Genomic DNA, 18,124 nt, shown 5'->3' with positions numbered 1-18,124 from the left:
AGAGATATGTGGACAATATTAAGTGAATGAACATGATATTATATTCTATAAAATTTGATATTATTAGTGTTACAAGTAATAGAAATTAGGTCTCAAATGCTAAAACACTAATGCATCTTAATACCAACAATGTTGTCAAATTGCGAAATGTAAGCATAAAATCGAATAAGGTACCATGTCATTGCAAATAGGGATGAGTTGCCTCCCTCTACACAACTTGGATTCTTGATTAATAAGGAATGAGGAGTAGTCAACCAATCAAGGATGAGCTTGCACCGAGATTTAGGAGCATAAGCACAATAGACAAGCTTCACCAAGAATGAAGAGATCTAATCTAGAAGTTTGAGCATAATATTTGAAAATCATTATTACATTTATGGAAATATGTGATTGTAAACCTAGAATCTCCCCTATGTAAATGCCAAACTTGTTAATCCCACCTATAATGGCAATAGTTACACCCCTCTTATTAAGGAACTGTTTGGTTGGAGAGGTGAAAAAGTGGGAGAATTGAAAAAAAATTTAATTTCCCACATTTTTGTTCGATTGGGAATGAAAAAGTGGAGGAATGGAAAAAATGAGTCTATATAAATTTATTCATGTACCCTTGTTAAAAATGATGCCCAATTAAAACTAAAAAGTAACAAACAACAAATAAAAAACATAAAAGAAAGTAAAAGAAAAAAAAAAGAATATGTGCAACGAATACTTACATCAAAAGAAAAAAGAAAAAAGAAAAAAAAAGGAAAGAAGAGGCAATGAGGGAATAAAAAAAGAAAAAGAAGAAGATGATGAAGAAGAAGAGGAGGCAACATCCAGGAGGGAAAAAAAACAAGGCAACGTCTAGAAGGAAGGGAAAAAAATGAAGAAGAGTAATGTACAGATAAAGCCCATGTGCAAATGCACAAGGGCATTTTTGTCCATTAAGCAACTTATTTTCTCCCTTCATTTTTTTCTCCATTTTGGGGAGAAAACTTTTTGGTGGGCCCGAGAAAAGAACATCCGAGTCCCACCATTAATTTTTTTTCCTCCTCACCCAGCCAAACGCACTCCAAAAAAGTTTTCATTCTCATTTTCTCTCCAAAGTTTTCCATCTGCCCTATTTCACGTCCAAATAAACACACTCCAAGAGATAATTGTGTCTACAACCAAAAAAATGACTAATTAATGAAAACATCCCTCCCATAAGGCTATAAAATGAAAGTTTCAAATTTGATGAAGGTATCTAATTATAACTCACAACATTCTTGTAAAAGCATAGTCAGAAACACCTCCAATAACTTAGGCATCAAAGCCATTAAGCCAAAACCACATAAATGCTACTTTCAACTATTTTTCTCTTTGTAAACAGACTATCAAGTAGTTAGTTATGTGACAACAGATTCATTAACATATCATATTCATAGGGTGTGTGTGTGTTTTTGGGGGTATTTAATAACTCTCCTCTTTCACATTTATGGGCCGGGTGGGTTTGTAGGTATCTCCCTACTTTTATGATTTGCATCCAACCCACTTATTTTTCTTCTCTCTTTTTGGGCCACAAAGCAAGAGCCATTATATCTTCCTTTTTCCCCCCCAAAACATGTGTATAAGAGTGGATAACATTAGCATCAAGACACCTTTTATTCTATGGGTATTGATGTTCCTATTACATGTAAATGTGTTGTTCATTAATGATGCTAAAAATCAACCAAACAAAAGATGGCACATAACTCAAATTTGGCATTAGTGTGATATCAGATAAAGTCTTTCTGGTGCTTAATTCAGCACCCACAATGATGCAATATTTTGCATTTGCAAGGTCTAGGGTTTATATAGTGATTTTATCGTTTTTCCCTTGATTTATGTCTTATCCCATGATTGGGGTAGTGGAGCACGTTTTTGCAAAAAATTAGACTGGATGCCTCGATATCATGCATCCATGTTTGAACATAACATGGCGTAAACGTTACCCAAGTGCTCCAATAATTTAGTTTTCTTAAGTGGGGTTAAGTCGTCCAAAATTCATCTTGTCATCATCAGTTTTTATCTCTTCTATCTTTAAGTTGGATGAGCAGTGTAGACGAACTAAGAAATATGTGGACAATATTAAGTGAATGAACATGATATTATATTCTAATAAATTTGATATTATTTGTGTTACAAGTAATAGAAATTAGGTCTCAAAGGCTAAAACACAAATGCATCTTAATACCGACAATGTTGTCAAATTGCAAAATGTAAGCAGTAAATCTACCATGTCATTGCAAATAGAGATGAGTTGCCTCCCTCTAGATGACTTGGATTCTTGATTAATAAGGAATGGGGAATAGTCAACCAATCAAGGATAAGCCTACACCAAGATTTAGGGGCATGCTTGACTAAGAAGGAAGAGGTCTAATCTAGAAATTTGAGCATAATATTCGAAAATCATTATTTACATTTATGTTAAATATGCAATTGTAAACCTAGAATCTCCCCTATGTAAATGCCAAACTTGTTAATCCCACCTATAATGGCAACAATTATTGAGAGATAATTGTGTCTACAGCCAAAAAGTGACTATAATCAATGAAAACAACCCTCCAATAAGGCTATAAAATGAAAGTCTCAAATTTGATGAAGGTATCCAACTCTAACTCACAACATCCTAGAAAAAGCATAGTCAGAAACACCTCCAATAACTTAGGCATCGAAGCCATTAAGCCAAAACCACATAAATGGTACTTTCAACTATTTTTCTCCTTATAAACACATTGCAAGCAGTTACTTTTTTTTTTTGAGAGAGTTTCAACCTATGGCGTTCGCTCTTGATAATTGCTCTTTATTATCAGATCAAGATACCAATTAGTTTTTGGTGTAGGCGGGGATTGAACCCCAAATCTCTTATACAACCATAAAAATTTTTACCAGCTGAGTTAAGTGAAACCCACTGCAAACAGCTAGTTATGTGTCAACGGTTCATTAACCTATCATATTCTTAGGGTATGTGTGTGTTTTTTTCTTTTTTTGATATTTGATAGTTGGGGGATACAATGCTCTTGACCATTCATACACTTCTAAATTTACGCGGAATGACCTAAGTCCACTACATTTGTCCTCATTATATCGTTTTCAAAGTCCCTCTTCTTAAAAGGTAGTATTAATAACAAAAAGCAAAAAAAATCACCTTTAATCCCTATAAAATTAGTTGTGATAGTTAAAATGAGAAAAGAAATAAAGTGGGTGTGGGCAATGACTCCAACCCTCGAAAGTCTAAATGGGCCTATTGCCTTTCAACAAAATGACAAAGTTGATTATCTTAGGGTAGAAGAAGATAAGCAGAGAGAAAGAGACAAAAAAATAAGAATAAAAAAAATAAAAAAGCTTGTGTCACCAAAAGCCAATGCCAGCGGTACTGGTACGGTGTTATTCTTTTTCACCTCCTCCTTGGGACACCCAATAGTCCATTTTTCCCTTTTCACCGTTAAAAAGAGTTCTTTCCCTTTCATTTTTATTGGAATCTGTATATTCTATAGTATACCACTATACCCTAGCTCTTCTTCTTTACTTTTTTTTTTTTTTTACTGTTCTCTGGTCTGGGTTTTTTTTTTGCCCTTCTTCTTCTTTCTCTTTGTGGGAAAATTTAGAAGAAGAAGAAGAAGAAGAAGAAGAAAATGTATCCAAGAATGATTCAACCCCACCATGAAGGAATAGTTGTTGGTCAGGAAGAGATAGCAATACAGAATGGTGGTGGGTCCAATCATAGAGGAGACCCATGTCTTGTTTTGACTTCGGATCCCAAACCTCGTCTCAGATGGACTGCTGAGCTCCATGAACGCTTTGTTGATGCTGTTACTCAGCTTGGTGGTGCCTCTAGTTAGTATTTTCTTTTACTTTCTCACTTCCCTATTTGTGTAAGAAGTACTTGAATTTGTATAATTTATTATTATTATTATTAATTGCTTTCCTTTTTCTTCAAAGTTATAATCTTTATTGTAACATTAATGTCCCCAAAACCCAAATTTGTCTTCTTTTTTTCGGTGGGTTTTTCGTTTTTTGCTGAATGCACCCATTTTTAAAAACATTGTGCTTGTTACTAAGCTATTTAAGGATGTCAAATTTGTTGATTCTCTTGTAGATTTCAGAAATTTCGGTGTATTGCATTATTGCATACATGATGTTTGTTTGAATCTCTAATTCAGAATACATTCACAAAGAGTCCAACTTTTTGTGCCCGTTTGGTACAGCTTTTTGAAGATGTTGTGTGGTTGTTTGAAAAAAACACTGTACTTAAAGAAGAAAGTGGAAGTTTCAAAAGGTGTGGTTTGAATCCGCGGTACCTGCACTTTTGATCTTTGTTTTGGATGGGTAGATAGTGGGAAAGTGGGGAGGTTGGATTTGAAACATAAACATGGAACACCGCAAAGAACGCCACTATGATTAGGCTGTCATTTGTAACCCAATACCTGTACTTTTGATCATGACTTCTGCATAACAAGTTCAACTAGTCAACTAAGGTTTGCTGGATTGGGTTAATGATTGAATTCTTTTGAAAAAAAAAAAAAAAAAAAGACTCCCAAAATAGCTAGTCTTGGAGACATTAGATTGGGGAAGTTTGGCACAAACTAGATTCATTTGGAATCCATTTCTTGAATAGTATGCACTAGATTACTAATTTATGCCATAGGTTTTAAGTCAGGTTTCTTTCCTTCTTGACGTAGTTTATTTTTTATTGTCCTCACATTGTCTATCAGGATTTAGGAGTACAAGGGAAGTAACTTTGTGCTACATTAACTGAAGCTCTTGTTTTTTAGATCTTCAAGAGGAATCGGCATGCCTCTTAGCTTCGTAGACATGTTGTATGTGGCAAACTGTAAAAGATAAATTTTCAGTGGTTTGTGGGGTTCTTTCATTTGTACTTCTATATACTGTGTTGTGCCTTTTGATTTTGCTGCACTTTATTGTAGTTCCATGTTCCTTTATTGCACCCTTTCTTTTTTTCATGCATTTCATTAAAATTTATTACTTATTAAAAGAGGTGAGATTGTTTTTGGTGTTAAAAGCTTTTGTAATATTGTTTAGTTCTTGGTGAGGCTTAGTCCTTAGGTTCCTCTTCACAGAGGAAGTTTACTGCAGTTTGATGGCTGAACATTGGTTACGATAGATGGTCCTCGTAAAGGTCGTAGAGTTTCTATTACTTTTTCATTGGAAGTATGGCTTCTTTGGGTAACAATTGACGCTTTAGAGATGGGCTTTTCGCCTGTTTTTTGAGTTGTAGGGTTTAGGACATTGGTCGTTTCTTGTTGTCTGGGAGAATTATACTCATGTCATAAGCAAGGTTATCAACCTTGCTACTGCTACTCATGTATCCAATGACTTAGGCAGATTTAGCCAATTGAGGTGCACTAATTCATGATTTAAAAAAATATATATATATATATATATATATTTTGCAATTCCCATATGTTGGATTTCTTCTTTCTTCAGATTATGAATATTCTCAAGGAGCTCTCATTCTCCTTTATGTTCATTAATACGCTTATTCCTCATATCAGTAGTAGATAGTTAACACACTTTTAAATTATATAGTATTTCAGGGTTATATGTCAGGGTCCTTACAGTTTATGGGGTTTGATTAAGTAAATTTTACCCATCAGCATGTTACCTGAGTTTGCAACTAAAGGGCTAACTTAATAGGAGATTTGAGATAATTAAGACTTGGACTCAGTATGGTTAGGCTTGTGTATGATATTGACAAAGCTCATTAAAGAGCCAAATTTCAGTTGCTGACAAGTTGCTTTTTTGGTGACCAGCTTATGAAGAACTACATTCTGTCATAGTTGATTAGTTGGGAATCTTGTATGTTTTGTTTATCATTTATAGTATCCTAATGGAGCATGCCAAGAGCTTTGTAGCTCAACTGGTTGGTACCTCCTGGTGTTTCCAATGGAGACATCTAGGGTTCATATCCCCCCACCCTAACTATTGAACTATCAAAAAAAGAGTATCCTAATGGAGCATAAATAATATTTTCAGAAGCTACGCCAAAGGCCATCATGCGGACAATGAATGTGAAGGGACTGACACTCTTCCATTTAAAGAGTCATCTCCAGGTTGGTTTTTGCTATTTTAATAATTAATATTCTTGTGACTTGTGATGTTGCAAAACTGAGCAGGATGAGCTTGTGGTGAAATGAAATTTTTGTGGACTTATAATTGATGTATGATGCTTCTTGCTGTGCTGCAGAAATACAGGCTAGGTAAGCAATCAGGGAAGGAGATGGGTGAGGCATCCAGAGATGGTGGGTTTTGCTGTAACTCTCTCTCTCTTTCTGCAGTTTCTTTTTAAGAATGCTGCAGGTGCTCCCTCTGCATATATATGTGTGCACACGCAAATAGGTTAAATCTGGAAATTTGACCTGTATAGTCAATAGATATTGAATTATACCCTACCAACTTATCATATTTGAACTTCCCAGGAGGGAGGGAGGGAAGAAAAAGAGAAATATTATATGGACAAAGTTTAGTTACAAAATTAGTTATAGCCTTAGGTGAATTTTGATAAATTCACCATTGGATTACATCTTCTTCTTATATTCTTCATGCTTGCAAAATTTTTTAAAAATTAAATATCAATAGCTATGCTATCAATAAGTTGTTTAAATTGCAAATTTTTATAGTTTAAAATTATTCATAAGATATAAACTTATAGATCATATAGAAAATAATATCCGATGGATACAAAATTTGATACGTGTATTAAGAGCGTAAAGAACATACAATTCAACGGTTAGATCTTCAAAATATGTAGTAATGTTAAAGCTACAACCAATTTTGTAGCTAAATTTTGTCCGTATTATATTTGAATACATATCTGTTGAATCACACCATTAGAATCTCAATGATTAAACTGATTTCTTTTGCCACTTATTGAAGGGATGTCATCTGCTTACCTTTTAGAAAGTCCTGGAACTGGTAATTCTTCCCCGAATTTGCCAACTTCTGATAATGAGTAAGATAGTATTTTCATCCTTTCTTCATAACTCTTATGGTACCTGAAAATTATCAGATTACTAAATGGAATTAATGTCATGTTCAGAGGTTATGAAGTCAAGGAGGCCTTGAGAGCACAGATGGAAGTGCAAAGCAAATTACATCTGCAAGTCGAGGTACAATTCCTTTTGTGGGTTATTTTAATGAAGAGCAGACCTTAGTTGTGAGTAATTGGTGGTGGATTTGGTTAGGTAACCTACGGATATTCTTTGAATATGGAAGGCATAATTGATAACTCTGACTTTTATGTATTTTATTGCCTTGTTTGGTATCTATTGCCTTGGACAAAGCTCAAAGAACTTCCTTGTGCACACAAATATGTTAAACTGAGAGTAAGAATTCATTAGAGTAGAGATCTGGGTCCAAGATCTAGCTTGCTGATCTTCCTACCATTGTTGTGTAGGCTGAGAAACACTTGCAGATCCGACAGGATGCAGAGCGTAGATATATGGCTATGCTTGAAAGAGCTTGTAAGATGCTTGCAGATCAATTTATTGGAGGTTCAGTTATTGACACAGACAGCAATGGTCAAGGATTGGTGAGTAAGACACCAAGAAATTCCTCCATAGATCCACTTGGCTTCTACTGCTTACATTCTCCTGAGGTGGCTGGAGTACATGGTTCAGAAGAAGAAGTTGCACCTAGCCTCCATGCCCAGAGGGCTGACTGTTCCACTGAAAGCTGCCTAACCTCACATGAGAGTCCTGGAGGATTGACTCTGGAAGGATCTCCTTGTGGAGGGAAGAGAAGGATGCTAAACATGGACTCAAATACTGCATCTTTGCTTTGGGAAGCCAAGATGAAGTCCCAAGACATCAATGTAGCACAAGTTAATGCCCATGCAATCACTGGGTATGGCATGTAGCACTGAAAACTCAGCTCAATGTTTCATCATGCTATCACTGAGTGAGATTCATATTTTCACTCCTGGCATTACATTCGTAAGCGGAACATAATTGTAAAATTTCCATCTGTTCTTGTCCGTAAAGTCGCCAGGAACTGAGGCAAAAACAGCTTGTCCAATCTGTAAATTCAAAATACCAGTGCCTTTGAGATTTAAAACTATTTGTCCATGATTATGCTAAATCATGTATTCTGTAAATCCGTTGAGGTTGGCCTAATTCCAAATTATAGAGCTGTCTAATCAGTTCTTGCATGCTTAAGATCATTGATTGCTTCTACAGGCCTTGTTAATGTCTCATTCACAGGTAGTCTCATCAATGGAAGAAGTCATAGTTCTGATGTACGCAAAGGTATGTGAGCTGGTAGTGTTGTCATAATCTTTGTATGACAAATGTTAATTAAGGAAGGATAAAGTATCTCATGTGACCGGTTAAAAGGAACGCCCCCATCACAACATGTGGATTCCATACACGTGAGAGGAGTGCTCCACATTCCAGTCTCATAAGTCATTAGATAATTATGCCTGTCTCATAATTCATAAGATAATTTTTCCTGAGAATCTCAAAGTAGTGCATTGATATTATTTTGAAACTCTCATAGACAGCTCTTCTGTCTATGTCATGGGGAAAATAATAAACAAAACTCTAATAGACCTATGATGTTGATACTTAAATACAGTTGTCGAGTAGGTGAGGTTGTGGAAATGCTGGCTTTCCGTATTATAGGGGGCTCATTTCCGGTGACTTTGATTGCAATGCTTAGACTGCTATTGGGTTTGGTATCAAGAAAAGAGGCCAATTCTACGCTTGGAATTCTCCATGTCCAATTGTACATGGTCATGAATATATTATAGCCCAAGAAACTTGTTAAATGGTAGTTGTCACACTAGATAAGTTGATCAGCTGGGCCAATACCAGTTGTTTAGCAGGGTTTACTTTGATTCAATAAAATTAACATTTGCAAGCCAATAAGAACTTTGGTACAGCTTATCTGTTTTGAAAAGCTGTACCTTTAATCCTTTAAAAAATAAGTTTTAAAATTGGGTAAGAGATTTAAATGAAGACATTTAATTGATGACATGTCTATTAATTTTTTATTTTTTAAAAATTCTGCAAGCATAAAAGATATAAGAATAGAATGTAATTCAACGATGAATTTATCAAAACTCATATCTAATAAAAAAAAATACTGACTTGAGTTTTAACCTGAAACTAGACCAAAATTTTATAAATGGATGGATAGAATTTTATATATGTTTTACAATGTAGTTATCCTAAAATTTTTAGGTCCACTAATTTCAAAATTATGAATAGAAAAAGGGAGGGAAAAAAAAAAAAAAAGAAGAAGAAAGTAGCATTCAATTAGGTCCAAAAAACGTAATTTTCAAAACGAGGAAAAAGGAAAAAGACGAAATAGCCGGAAGAATTGTAAACATAGTGCAGTGTTTGGAGAAGGGAAGGAATATTACAGAGCAGATTCTGTCAAAGCCGGACATCAAGTAATGTTAAAACTTAAAACAAAGATTTAAAGATCATATCACCTCTGTCCAAAAATATGAACTCCAAAAATATTCTAACGTTAGTATCGTCCACACCCACAAACATTACATCACCTGCTACTTCTCCTGCTTTGATGGGACTGCCTTTTCTTTTCTACTACTATTCTTTTAGATATTTGTTAAATTTAGTATCAATTTTTATATTTTCTATTAATTTTTGGTGTGAAATTGATATTAGTAGTTTAGATAAAACTATATCCCAAAAAAATTGTTTTTTTTTTCAAATTTAAAATTTTATTTTAAAGTATAATATAGTATTAAAAAAACTTAAAGCATACAAAGAAATTAACAATAATTCAACTACAAGTATAGTTATAAAAAGTGTACCAAACCATTGTGAAAACCGTGAACCAAAGCATTATCCAGAATAGTTCAGTGTAAAATACTGAATATACAATGACTCATTGTCAACTTAGGTAAACTTACGGATTGTATAGGTTAATCTTTTTAACCTGTGGATAAAACCAAAAAAATACCATGTGTATTTACTAAACTACTGAAGATTGAAAAGATGACCTAATAAAAGTATAAAATTATAAAAATTAAAGACTAAAAGACTAAAGAGATAAAGTAAGAGTTGTGTCATGAGATGAGAGTTGAGATAAAGACATTAAGAGATAGTTAGAAAGTAATCTTACAGCCAGCTCCAACATCTCACAAATATGTAACCTCTAGGGTTTAATGATTAAGCTAAAAATTTATTTTGAATTTTTATGAAATATGTTGTTTCAAGACTTTTGAACTATATAACTTGGTTATTGGGTGATTTTATGTGAATGATGTAATTTGTTTATATGAATGATAATATCCTAATTTTATGTGTTTTTTTTTTATTCTCTAACTTTATGTCATATGATGTAATTTGTTATTGTTATAATTTATTAATTTACCTAAATGATATATTTTTATTTTATTTTAATTACTTTTTATAATGATAAAATATATTATTTAATTAATTAATAAACTTACAATTCAACCAATGAACAACTGATTGAACTGATAAACTAGTAAATCAATTCTTAAGCCGAGTCAACATCCAGTACAGTTTTTATAACTAGTTATTAAAAAGAAAAAACCTTTTTTTTTTTTAAAAATTCCCTTAGTAAAAATTAGGATATTAAGATACTAAAACTTTTATTACGTTAGTAGATAATATATATTTTTTAAAGATACTTAATCAAGATCCAAGAATGAGAATAACACTAAAAATATATGAAATGAATAAGGTAGTGCCTAGGTTTTTCAAAACCTAATTTCGAATTATTGTCCCCACTTAGAAATGAATATACTTTGTGATAAATTCACCCAACAATGTAAGCTATATGAAATTAAAAAAAAAAAAAAACTGTAAGCCATATAGTGATATACATAACCTAACAACTAAAAATTTATCATTTTGTTTAAATAAAGTTGTTTCAAATGATATTTTTGAAACTCAGCTTAAATCAGTTAAATAATAGGCATATTATTGACTAATTTTTTATTTTGACCGTTAATCATACCAGCAATTTATATAAAAAAAAATAACGGCAAAAACTAAATTGATCTTCGGTTGTGTAAAGAATAAAAATAAAATATGTAATTTATCTATTTATAAACTATTTTACAAACTACTAATAAAGTAAGTGATTATTAATTATTACTATTATTAAGCAATTATTACTATAATTAAAAATAATAATATTAATAATGAGCCCAAATAAAAATTAAAAAAAATTGTCACAATAATAATCGGTAAAAAAAGTGTCTAGCATTACTTTTTTAAGAATATCGTAAAAATGTCACTTACTTTAAAAAAAAAGAAAGAGGTTATATTATAGAAAGAGAGAGAATAGAGCACAGAATTACACAAATACGAACAGAAACAGAGGAAACAAAAACAAAACAGAGAAAAAACAAAGGGGAAAAAAAAGGAAAAATCAAACATAGGGAAGGGAGGACTCTGGGTGGTCTGGTCTAAGTCACGTTTCTGAGTTTCTCAGGTCCTTTTTAAGAGTACCCTTTTGCGTCTGAAGAGAGATCCTATTATTCTTAAAAACAGAGACACCCAGAGAGACAAGAGACAACAAGTCATATCATATTCTCCCAAATTTTCAATTTTTCTTGAAATTCAGACACTGAGACAGAGACCAAAAACAAAAGGCAGGGATGGTGTGTGTTTGAATTGTAGATCTGGGTATGTCTCTTCTCTTCTCCATATATTAATTGTTCATTTACTTTTGACTTTTTTGTTTTTGATGTGAAAATTCACATTCTTCTATGTCCAATTATCTTGATGTCTGAATTTAATTTGTGTCTCAAACCCTAATTGTCTTTGCTCTGGGTGCTTTGATTGTTGTTTTTGTGAAATGGGTCTTGTTGCTTTGCTCTTAATTTCCCTTTATTCCATGTCAAATCTCAAATGCTTGGGTTTCTCTGCGTTTCTCTGCCAACAATATTCAAATTTGTTTTTTTGCTAGATTTTGTTGTGCCTATTATGTACAATTACTCACTAGAAACAGTGAGCTAGCTGCTTCACATACATACAGAATATTCATATCAAGGCTAATTAGATAAACAAAGCTGAGTATTCCTTAAATGGCTTTTAGAAATCAAAATCAAAAAAAGAAAAAAAGGACTTGTGATGTTCATAACTTGGTGTCTCTGACTGTTTTTGGTTACTTTGAGTAACGGAGTTCTTAAGTAAAAAATCTTATTTTGAACAGTTTCTAGCTCATTTCTTTGTTTATGTCGTATATCTGACACAACATAGATTGTGAGGTAGTTTGGTTTCATATATATTGCACAGTATTTCCGTACCTCAGTGCTTTTGTGATTTTTGTTGTTATGCGGTCGTTAAAGATGTTTGTTATATATGTGTAGAAACGGTGCAGCAGTCTTCTTTGGCATTGTATTGTTTTTTGTATGTTGGAATTAAATAACACATTTATCTCCAAAAGACGTAAACTATTTAGGTGATCAAAATCCATGTGTATGTCCTGTAGTATTCCAAGTATAAGTATTGTAAAATTATGATTTGCTGGCTTCTTAGTATGGCCCTGTATTATTAACCTTCCCAAGTTGTCAGTTAATTATATCATTTCGAGAATTTGATGTATTGAAGAAAGATCATACCTTTCCCCTTTGAGAGGTGGTATTGGTGAAAATACTACCAATCAATGATAAAGACGTATGCATTATTGTGATTTATATTTTTTGAGAATCTTCTGTGTACTGGAAACTTATTTTTCCTTGTCTATTATCATGTAAGCCATGTTCTTTATTATTATTATTTTACATTTAAGTGTCGAGCTTTGAATTTTGCTAACTGAACAGAGCATTATTTTCATGCATTGTGCATGACTGAGTAGTATGGCCTTCATAATTAAAAGTTTCTAATTAGGATGAGAGGAATTTTCATAGAGATCTTTGGAGTTTGGACTGTGCCTTCCTTGCTTGTGTCTCACCCTAGAGAAAATATAAGACTCTTCTCAACAACACAATAAGGAGACACCCCTTGTCCACTAGTATAATACTGTGCTGGTGTTTCTTTCTTTTCTTTTCCTTATTGCCCCCCGTGTGGCAGGGCCCTGCTAGTTTCCATTCAATCTGGTCTATTCTTGCTCATTTTTTAGTCCATCCCATCCAACATTAATTTGTTTGACCAATTAGTCAACTTGGGGATTGCAAGTAATTGCTAAATGAAATATAGATGCTTTTCTTAAATAGAGTTAATAGCTTTAATGTTTTAATTTTTAAATTATAAATTTCTTCCTTAATGGTAGGTATATTCAGTATGGGGGTAATTGAAGTGTTTGCAATGACATCCCTTTATGACATTAACTCGAAGCGTTTAACCCATTATCCAAACGTGTTTAAACTAATAGAGTAGTGAGGAGCTATTAACCTTAAAGTATTGGGGCAATTGCAATATACAATGTAAATTACAAAAAGTATGCTATATGATTACTAATTTTAGATTAATTTTCATGCTAATCTATTAATTTAAGTACTAATTTGGATGGTGAGTAGACATTGCAAATTAAATTTTTTTTTTATAAGTGACATTGCAAATTAATTTCAAATTAGGATATTGATTGCAAAAATTCTGTAGTGTAGGATGCACATTGCAAATGCCCTCATAGTTCAGGGTGGATAGGTTCAATTGATATATTTAAGATGGATTAGTCATGATCAATTCTGTATAATTTCTATTCCCATATGGGGTGAAAATAAGTTGAAGGCACCAAAAGGAGTAAAGGAATTCCAAGAACAGAATGATTGAGGTGGTGAAAATAAAAATGATAGTCAAGGATCTAAGTGGGGATATGGAGTTGGTTACTGTGGGGCCAACTATTGGATGGGTTTTGTGGGATTTAGGATTCTATGTTTTACAAAAAAGAAAATAGAATGTGTGACTCTAGAGAGAGCTGAATGGCAAAGCAAGATTGGTTAATTTGGTTTTGCTGACCCAAGTGGTTAAGATTCTAGATTGTTACATAAATTATGGAGCACAAGTCAAGATTCAGGACTTGTTGAGTTGTGGGTAAAACTGGAGAAGCTGGGTGATGAGGCTTTGTTGACTTGGTTGTTATTGAATTGACATTGGCTAGAGGAGATTATAATTTTCCTCGTTGGGTTGGGTTGAATGCGGTGTATGACTGTGGCTAGAACAGGAAATGATCCCCTTTACTGAGAAGGTTGGATTCAGAAGTTTAGTTTACAAGCTTTTGGATGGGTGGCTAGATCAGGGAGATTTTATCTGAAATACTTAAGGCACCCCTTCCGCTTCAGAAAGGGGGGAATCAACGCCAGTTTTTATACTGGCTTTGATAATTACCTCATTGATAAGATCCCCCCCCCCCCCCCCCCCCTGTTTTTTTTTGAAGCACTCATATTTCTCAGTTCATGTTGTCGTTAGATATGGAATGTCTTGATTTTTCCCCTTTATCCTCTTGACAGCTCCTTGGTTTCTTCTGTTTAGATAAATGACAAATGTATCAGCAAAAGAGCGTTCATAGTTCAAGCTTAGTTGGAAACAACTCATTAGTTCATGGTCAACATTTAGATTGTGTTGCCAGCACGATGGACCCAATCAATGGAGGTAACAACCTCAACAATGCTAGTCTTGCCTCGAAGCAACGGTTGCGTTGGACACATGAGCTTCATGAACGTTTTGTTGATGCTGTGGCACAACTTGGTGGGCCAGACCGTGAGTTTCCTCAACCTCTATCTGGTTAATTAGGTTTTTGCTGTTCTATTTCTCCTAATTTGAACTGTGCTGTTTATTTGGCAAGATGCAGCGTTCATCTAGTAGATTAGAGATGTTTTTCTTCATTACTTATAGGAACTAACACTTCTTGTACACACGTGCACACACACATATTGTACAAATTTTTTCCCAGTCCCTTGTGTCATAGATAATAACATGAGAAAGTGGAAAATTTTCAGACTGTTTTTGTAAGTTAAAGGTGACATGAGGATAGGAGAAACAAGGAATAAAAGTTTTTGGTGTTTTGGTAATGCTGTATGACTTAAACTCATCATGCACTGAGGAAGGGCTGCAGTAGCCCCTACTTTTTCCCTCTCTCTTTCTAATAGATAAAAAGACTGGACTCAGAATGGTTTCTTACATATATAATCCTGTGTACAACTTGATAATGAGGGAGATGATTCTTTATAAGTCATTGCTGGGACCTGTAGCAAGCTTATTTACATAAGATGTTACTCAATTGAGAAGTAGAATGTGTGAACTGCATCAAAATCTAAATAAAATGCTCCTACACTTACTGTCGAGGGAGTACCAGAATTTCAATGAAGAAATTCATCAACTCCTTTGTAACTGGAAGTGTTGTAAAAGTTTTTTTTTTTCTTCCTTTTACTTTTTTTTAATATATATATATATATTTATATATTTATTTATTTATTTTGTGTATTCTTTTTCCAGGTGCAACACCTAAAGGTGTCCTCAGAGTAATGGGTGTTCAAGGTCTAACAATATACCATGTCAAAAGTCATTTACAGGTACATTACAGTTGATTCTATCCTATGCAAAACTTCCTTCATCTATTCCTCTCTAATACTTTTTGTTTATGTGGGAGGTTGATGGATGGGTTTGGGGAATTCCTACTTTAAAATTCATTATTCACATATGTTATTTATGTTAACTCTGCTTTTGTGATGCATTTAGAAATACCGACTTGCAAAATACCTTCCTGACTCCTCATCAGATGGTAAGTTAATCGATTTCCGTTGTTCAGTGTTCATTTTACATCAACATGATAGATGTTGATCAGAGCTCCCTCAAAATTGTTGTTACTGATCCTTATTTAAATTTAATGCAAGGAAAAAAAGCTGATAAGAAAGAAACAGGGGATATGATTACAAATTTGGATGGTTCATCGTAAGTAGAGCTGCCAATTTCACTGTTTTTTATTCCAGTTTCATGTAGATTAATTGAATTCATGCCATAATATATAAGTAAACATGCATTAGGTGAATAACCAGTGATAGCTTCCTCATTATGCCTGCAAATTACATTAATTAGTATAGTATTTTTCTTTTCTGTACAATATCTGTGTAGAAACATAAATTTGTGAAATATGTTCATGTTACAAAACATCTGACTGTTAAATTGGATTGTTGGTGGGCTATTTGATACAAGAATGAATGTTTCCTTATTGCAGTGGGATGCAAATTACTGAAGCACTCAAGTTGCAGATGGAGGTGCAGAAGCGGCTGCATGAACAATTAGAGGCATGGTTTCTTTTCACTATCAGTATCGAATTAAGCATTGCATAATTATTTGGTTTTTCTTTCATCATTATCTTCGTTAGCATGCTGTTGTTTTGATTTTTTTAAGAGAGAGAGAGAGAGAGAGAGAGAGAGAGAATTACCCTACTTAATTTAAATTTGAGTAGGAAAATAGCACAGAGCTGCCATTAGTCCTTTTCATTGTAATTTGTGGTGCCCTTGTGTAATAGGTATTATTGGTTTAAATTGGCTGAATGCTTAGCAAGCATGTAATTTCTGCCTATTTAAATTACGACAGGTCCAGAGACAGTTGCAGTTACGGATAGAAGCCCAGGGCAAGTACTTGAAGAAGATAATCGAGGAGCAGCAACGACTTAGCGGAGTTCTTTCAGAAACAACAGATTCAGGGGTCCCAGGTCCAGCATCAGGTGACAATTGCCTGGATTCTGACAACAAGACTGACCCAGCAACACCTGCCCCAACCTCTGAGGCGCCCCTACTAGACAAGGCTGCTAAGGAAGGTGCCCCGGCCAGCCTTTCTATTGATGAATCTTTCTCATCTCACCATGAACCATTGACTCCAGATTCTGGTTGCCATGCTGGTTCCCCAACTGAGAGTCCTAGAGGTGAAAGGTCAATGAAGAAGCAAAGAGTCAGCATGGGTGGAGTGTATGCTAAATCAGAAATGGTGCTTCCACATCAGATACTTGAGTCGAGCTTAAGCTCCTCTTACCAGCAACCTCATTCTGTTTTCCTGTCTAGAGAGCAGTTTGAACCCCCATCAGGGAATATCAATCAGGAATGAAGATCACATGGAAAAGGTGGTGGTCTGTGATTCTGCGCAGGCTATAACAATTTGTCTTGTATTTGTAGTTTCTTCAGAGGATGTATCTCTAGTTAGACTTAGGCCAAACAAAAGTCACGATAAATGTTCTGTTATAATTAAGTTTTGGTGTCAAAGCACTTCCGTAGAGGCATGATGTATCATTAAATTTAGATAATTGTTGTAAACAGGAGTGTGGGGGGATTTGGTCCTATTATCATGTGATATTCATACCATAGAACCCTACAACTATTGCATTGATGTGAACTTGGAGATACCCAGATTTCTGATTATCTGATCCCTCTCTAGTCAAACGAAAATTGTGGTGTTAAGGACAATGCATAGCGAAAAGAATGGCAGCTGTGGCAAAAACGTTGTGCTCTAAACCAAAAGGCTCTTGGCGTACTTTTAATCATAAACAACTTGGTGGAAGAGTTGGCTATACTCGAGCTTGTACGCCTCCCAAAATTGTTATTCTGTTCTGTGATGAATGATTTCATTTGTCTTCAGACTTGGTATTTTGATTATATAAAAACTCCCAAATATCAAGATACCCGTTTAAGAGTTATTATACTCCAGCTTGCTTTTGCTTCTGCAGTTCATCATGTGTGGTTGCAAAGAAATGCTGGGGGTTCATGCTGGACAAATAATAACGGCGACTGCTAATTTTGATTTAAGATGTGAATATGTTCGAGCAGGTGTATGCAAGAGAGCTCATAAGTCAGAACGCCACTCAAAATAGAGTTCTTTATCGGTGGAGAATTTCAGTGTTTCTGATAACTGAGTCTAGTTCTGCTTGTAACATCGTTGTGCTTGTACTGATTGTACACCTTTTTGCTTTTAGAAACGAAAATAACTCATTCGTCACCCCCCCCAAAAAAAAAAAAAACAACTTAGGAATCGAAAGAGGTACCAACTCAGAACAAGCTTAAAATTTTGCCTTTCCTTGAAGCTCGAAGTTAGTCCCTAATTTCCAACTTGAAATAGTACTAATAGAGCATCAGCAGCAGATGTTGCAAAAAAAAAAAAAAAGCCATTTTGACACACCAAAAGCTCACTTTATTATTTTACGACATTATTTTACTACAATACGC

General features: G+C 34.1%; 2 protein-coding genes across 4 annotated transcripts; both read left to right on the top strand.

Annotated features, from left to right (window-relative positions):
- Positions 1–3,366: 3,366 nt before the first annotated feature.
- On the top strand, positions 3,367–8,182 carry LOC142636415 (protein PHR1-LIKE 2-like). The gene is made up of 6 exons (XM_075810632.1): positions 3,367–3,837; positions 5,998–6,074; positions 6,209–6,263; positions 6,898–6,973; positions 7,061–7,130; positions 7,418–8,182. Exons 1-6 carry the CDS (start codon positions 3,636–3,638, stop codon positions 7,877–7,879), a joined length of 942 nt encoding a protein of 313 aa, XP_075666747.1. The 5' UTR covers positions 3,367–3,635; the 3' UTR covers positions 7,880–8,182.
- A 3,131-nt stretch (positions 8,183–11,313) lies between these two features.
- LOC142636413 (myb family transcription factor PHL7) lies at positions 11,314–17,323 on the top strand. Of its 3 annotated transcripts, none has more exons than XM_075810629.1 (7): positions 11,314–11,651; positions 14,439–14,666; positions 15,402–15,478; positions 15,645–15,687; positions 15,800–15,857; positions 16,141–16,210; positions 16,506–17,323. In XM_075810629.1, exons 2-7 carry the CDS (start codon positions 14,450–14,452, stop codon positions 17,010–17,012), a joined length of 972 nt encoding a protein of 323 aa, XP_075666744.1. In that variant the 5' UTR covers positions 11,314–11,651; positions 14,439–14,449; the 3' UTR covers positions 17,013–17,323. The 3 variants fall into 3 exon arrangements, with proteins under 3 accessions (XP_075666744.1, XP_075666745.1, XP_075666746.1); XM_075810630.1 differs by having other exon boundaries at positions 14,417–14,666; XM_075810631.1 differs by having other exon boundaries at positions 11,322–11,651; positions 15,809–15,857.
- The last annotated feature ends 801 nt before the right edge of the window (positions 17,324–18,124 follow it).

Source organism: Castanea sativa, chromosome 5, assembly GCF_040712315.1.
Source record: "Castanea sativa cultivar Marrone di Chiusa Pesio chromosome 5, ASM4071231v1".
NCBI lineage: Eukaryota > Viridiplantae > Streptophyta > Magnoliopsida > Fagales > Fagaceae > Castanea > Castanea sativa.
This window is presented reverse-complemented; position numbering and strand designations above follow the sequence as displayed.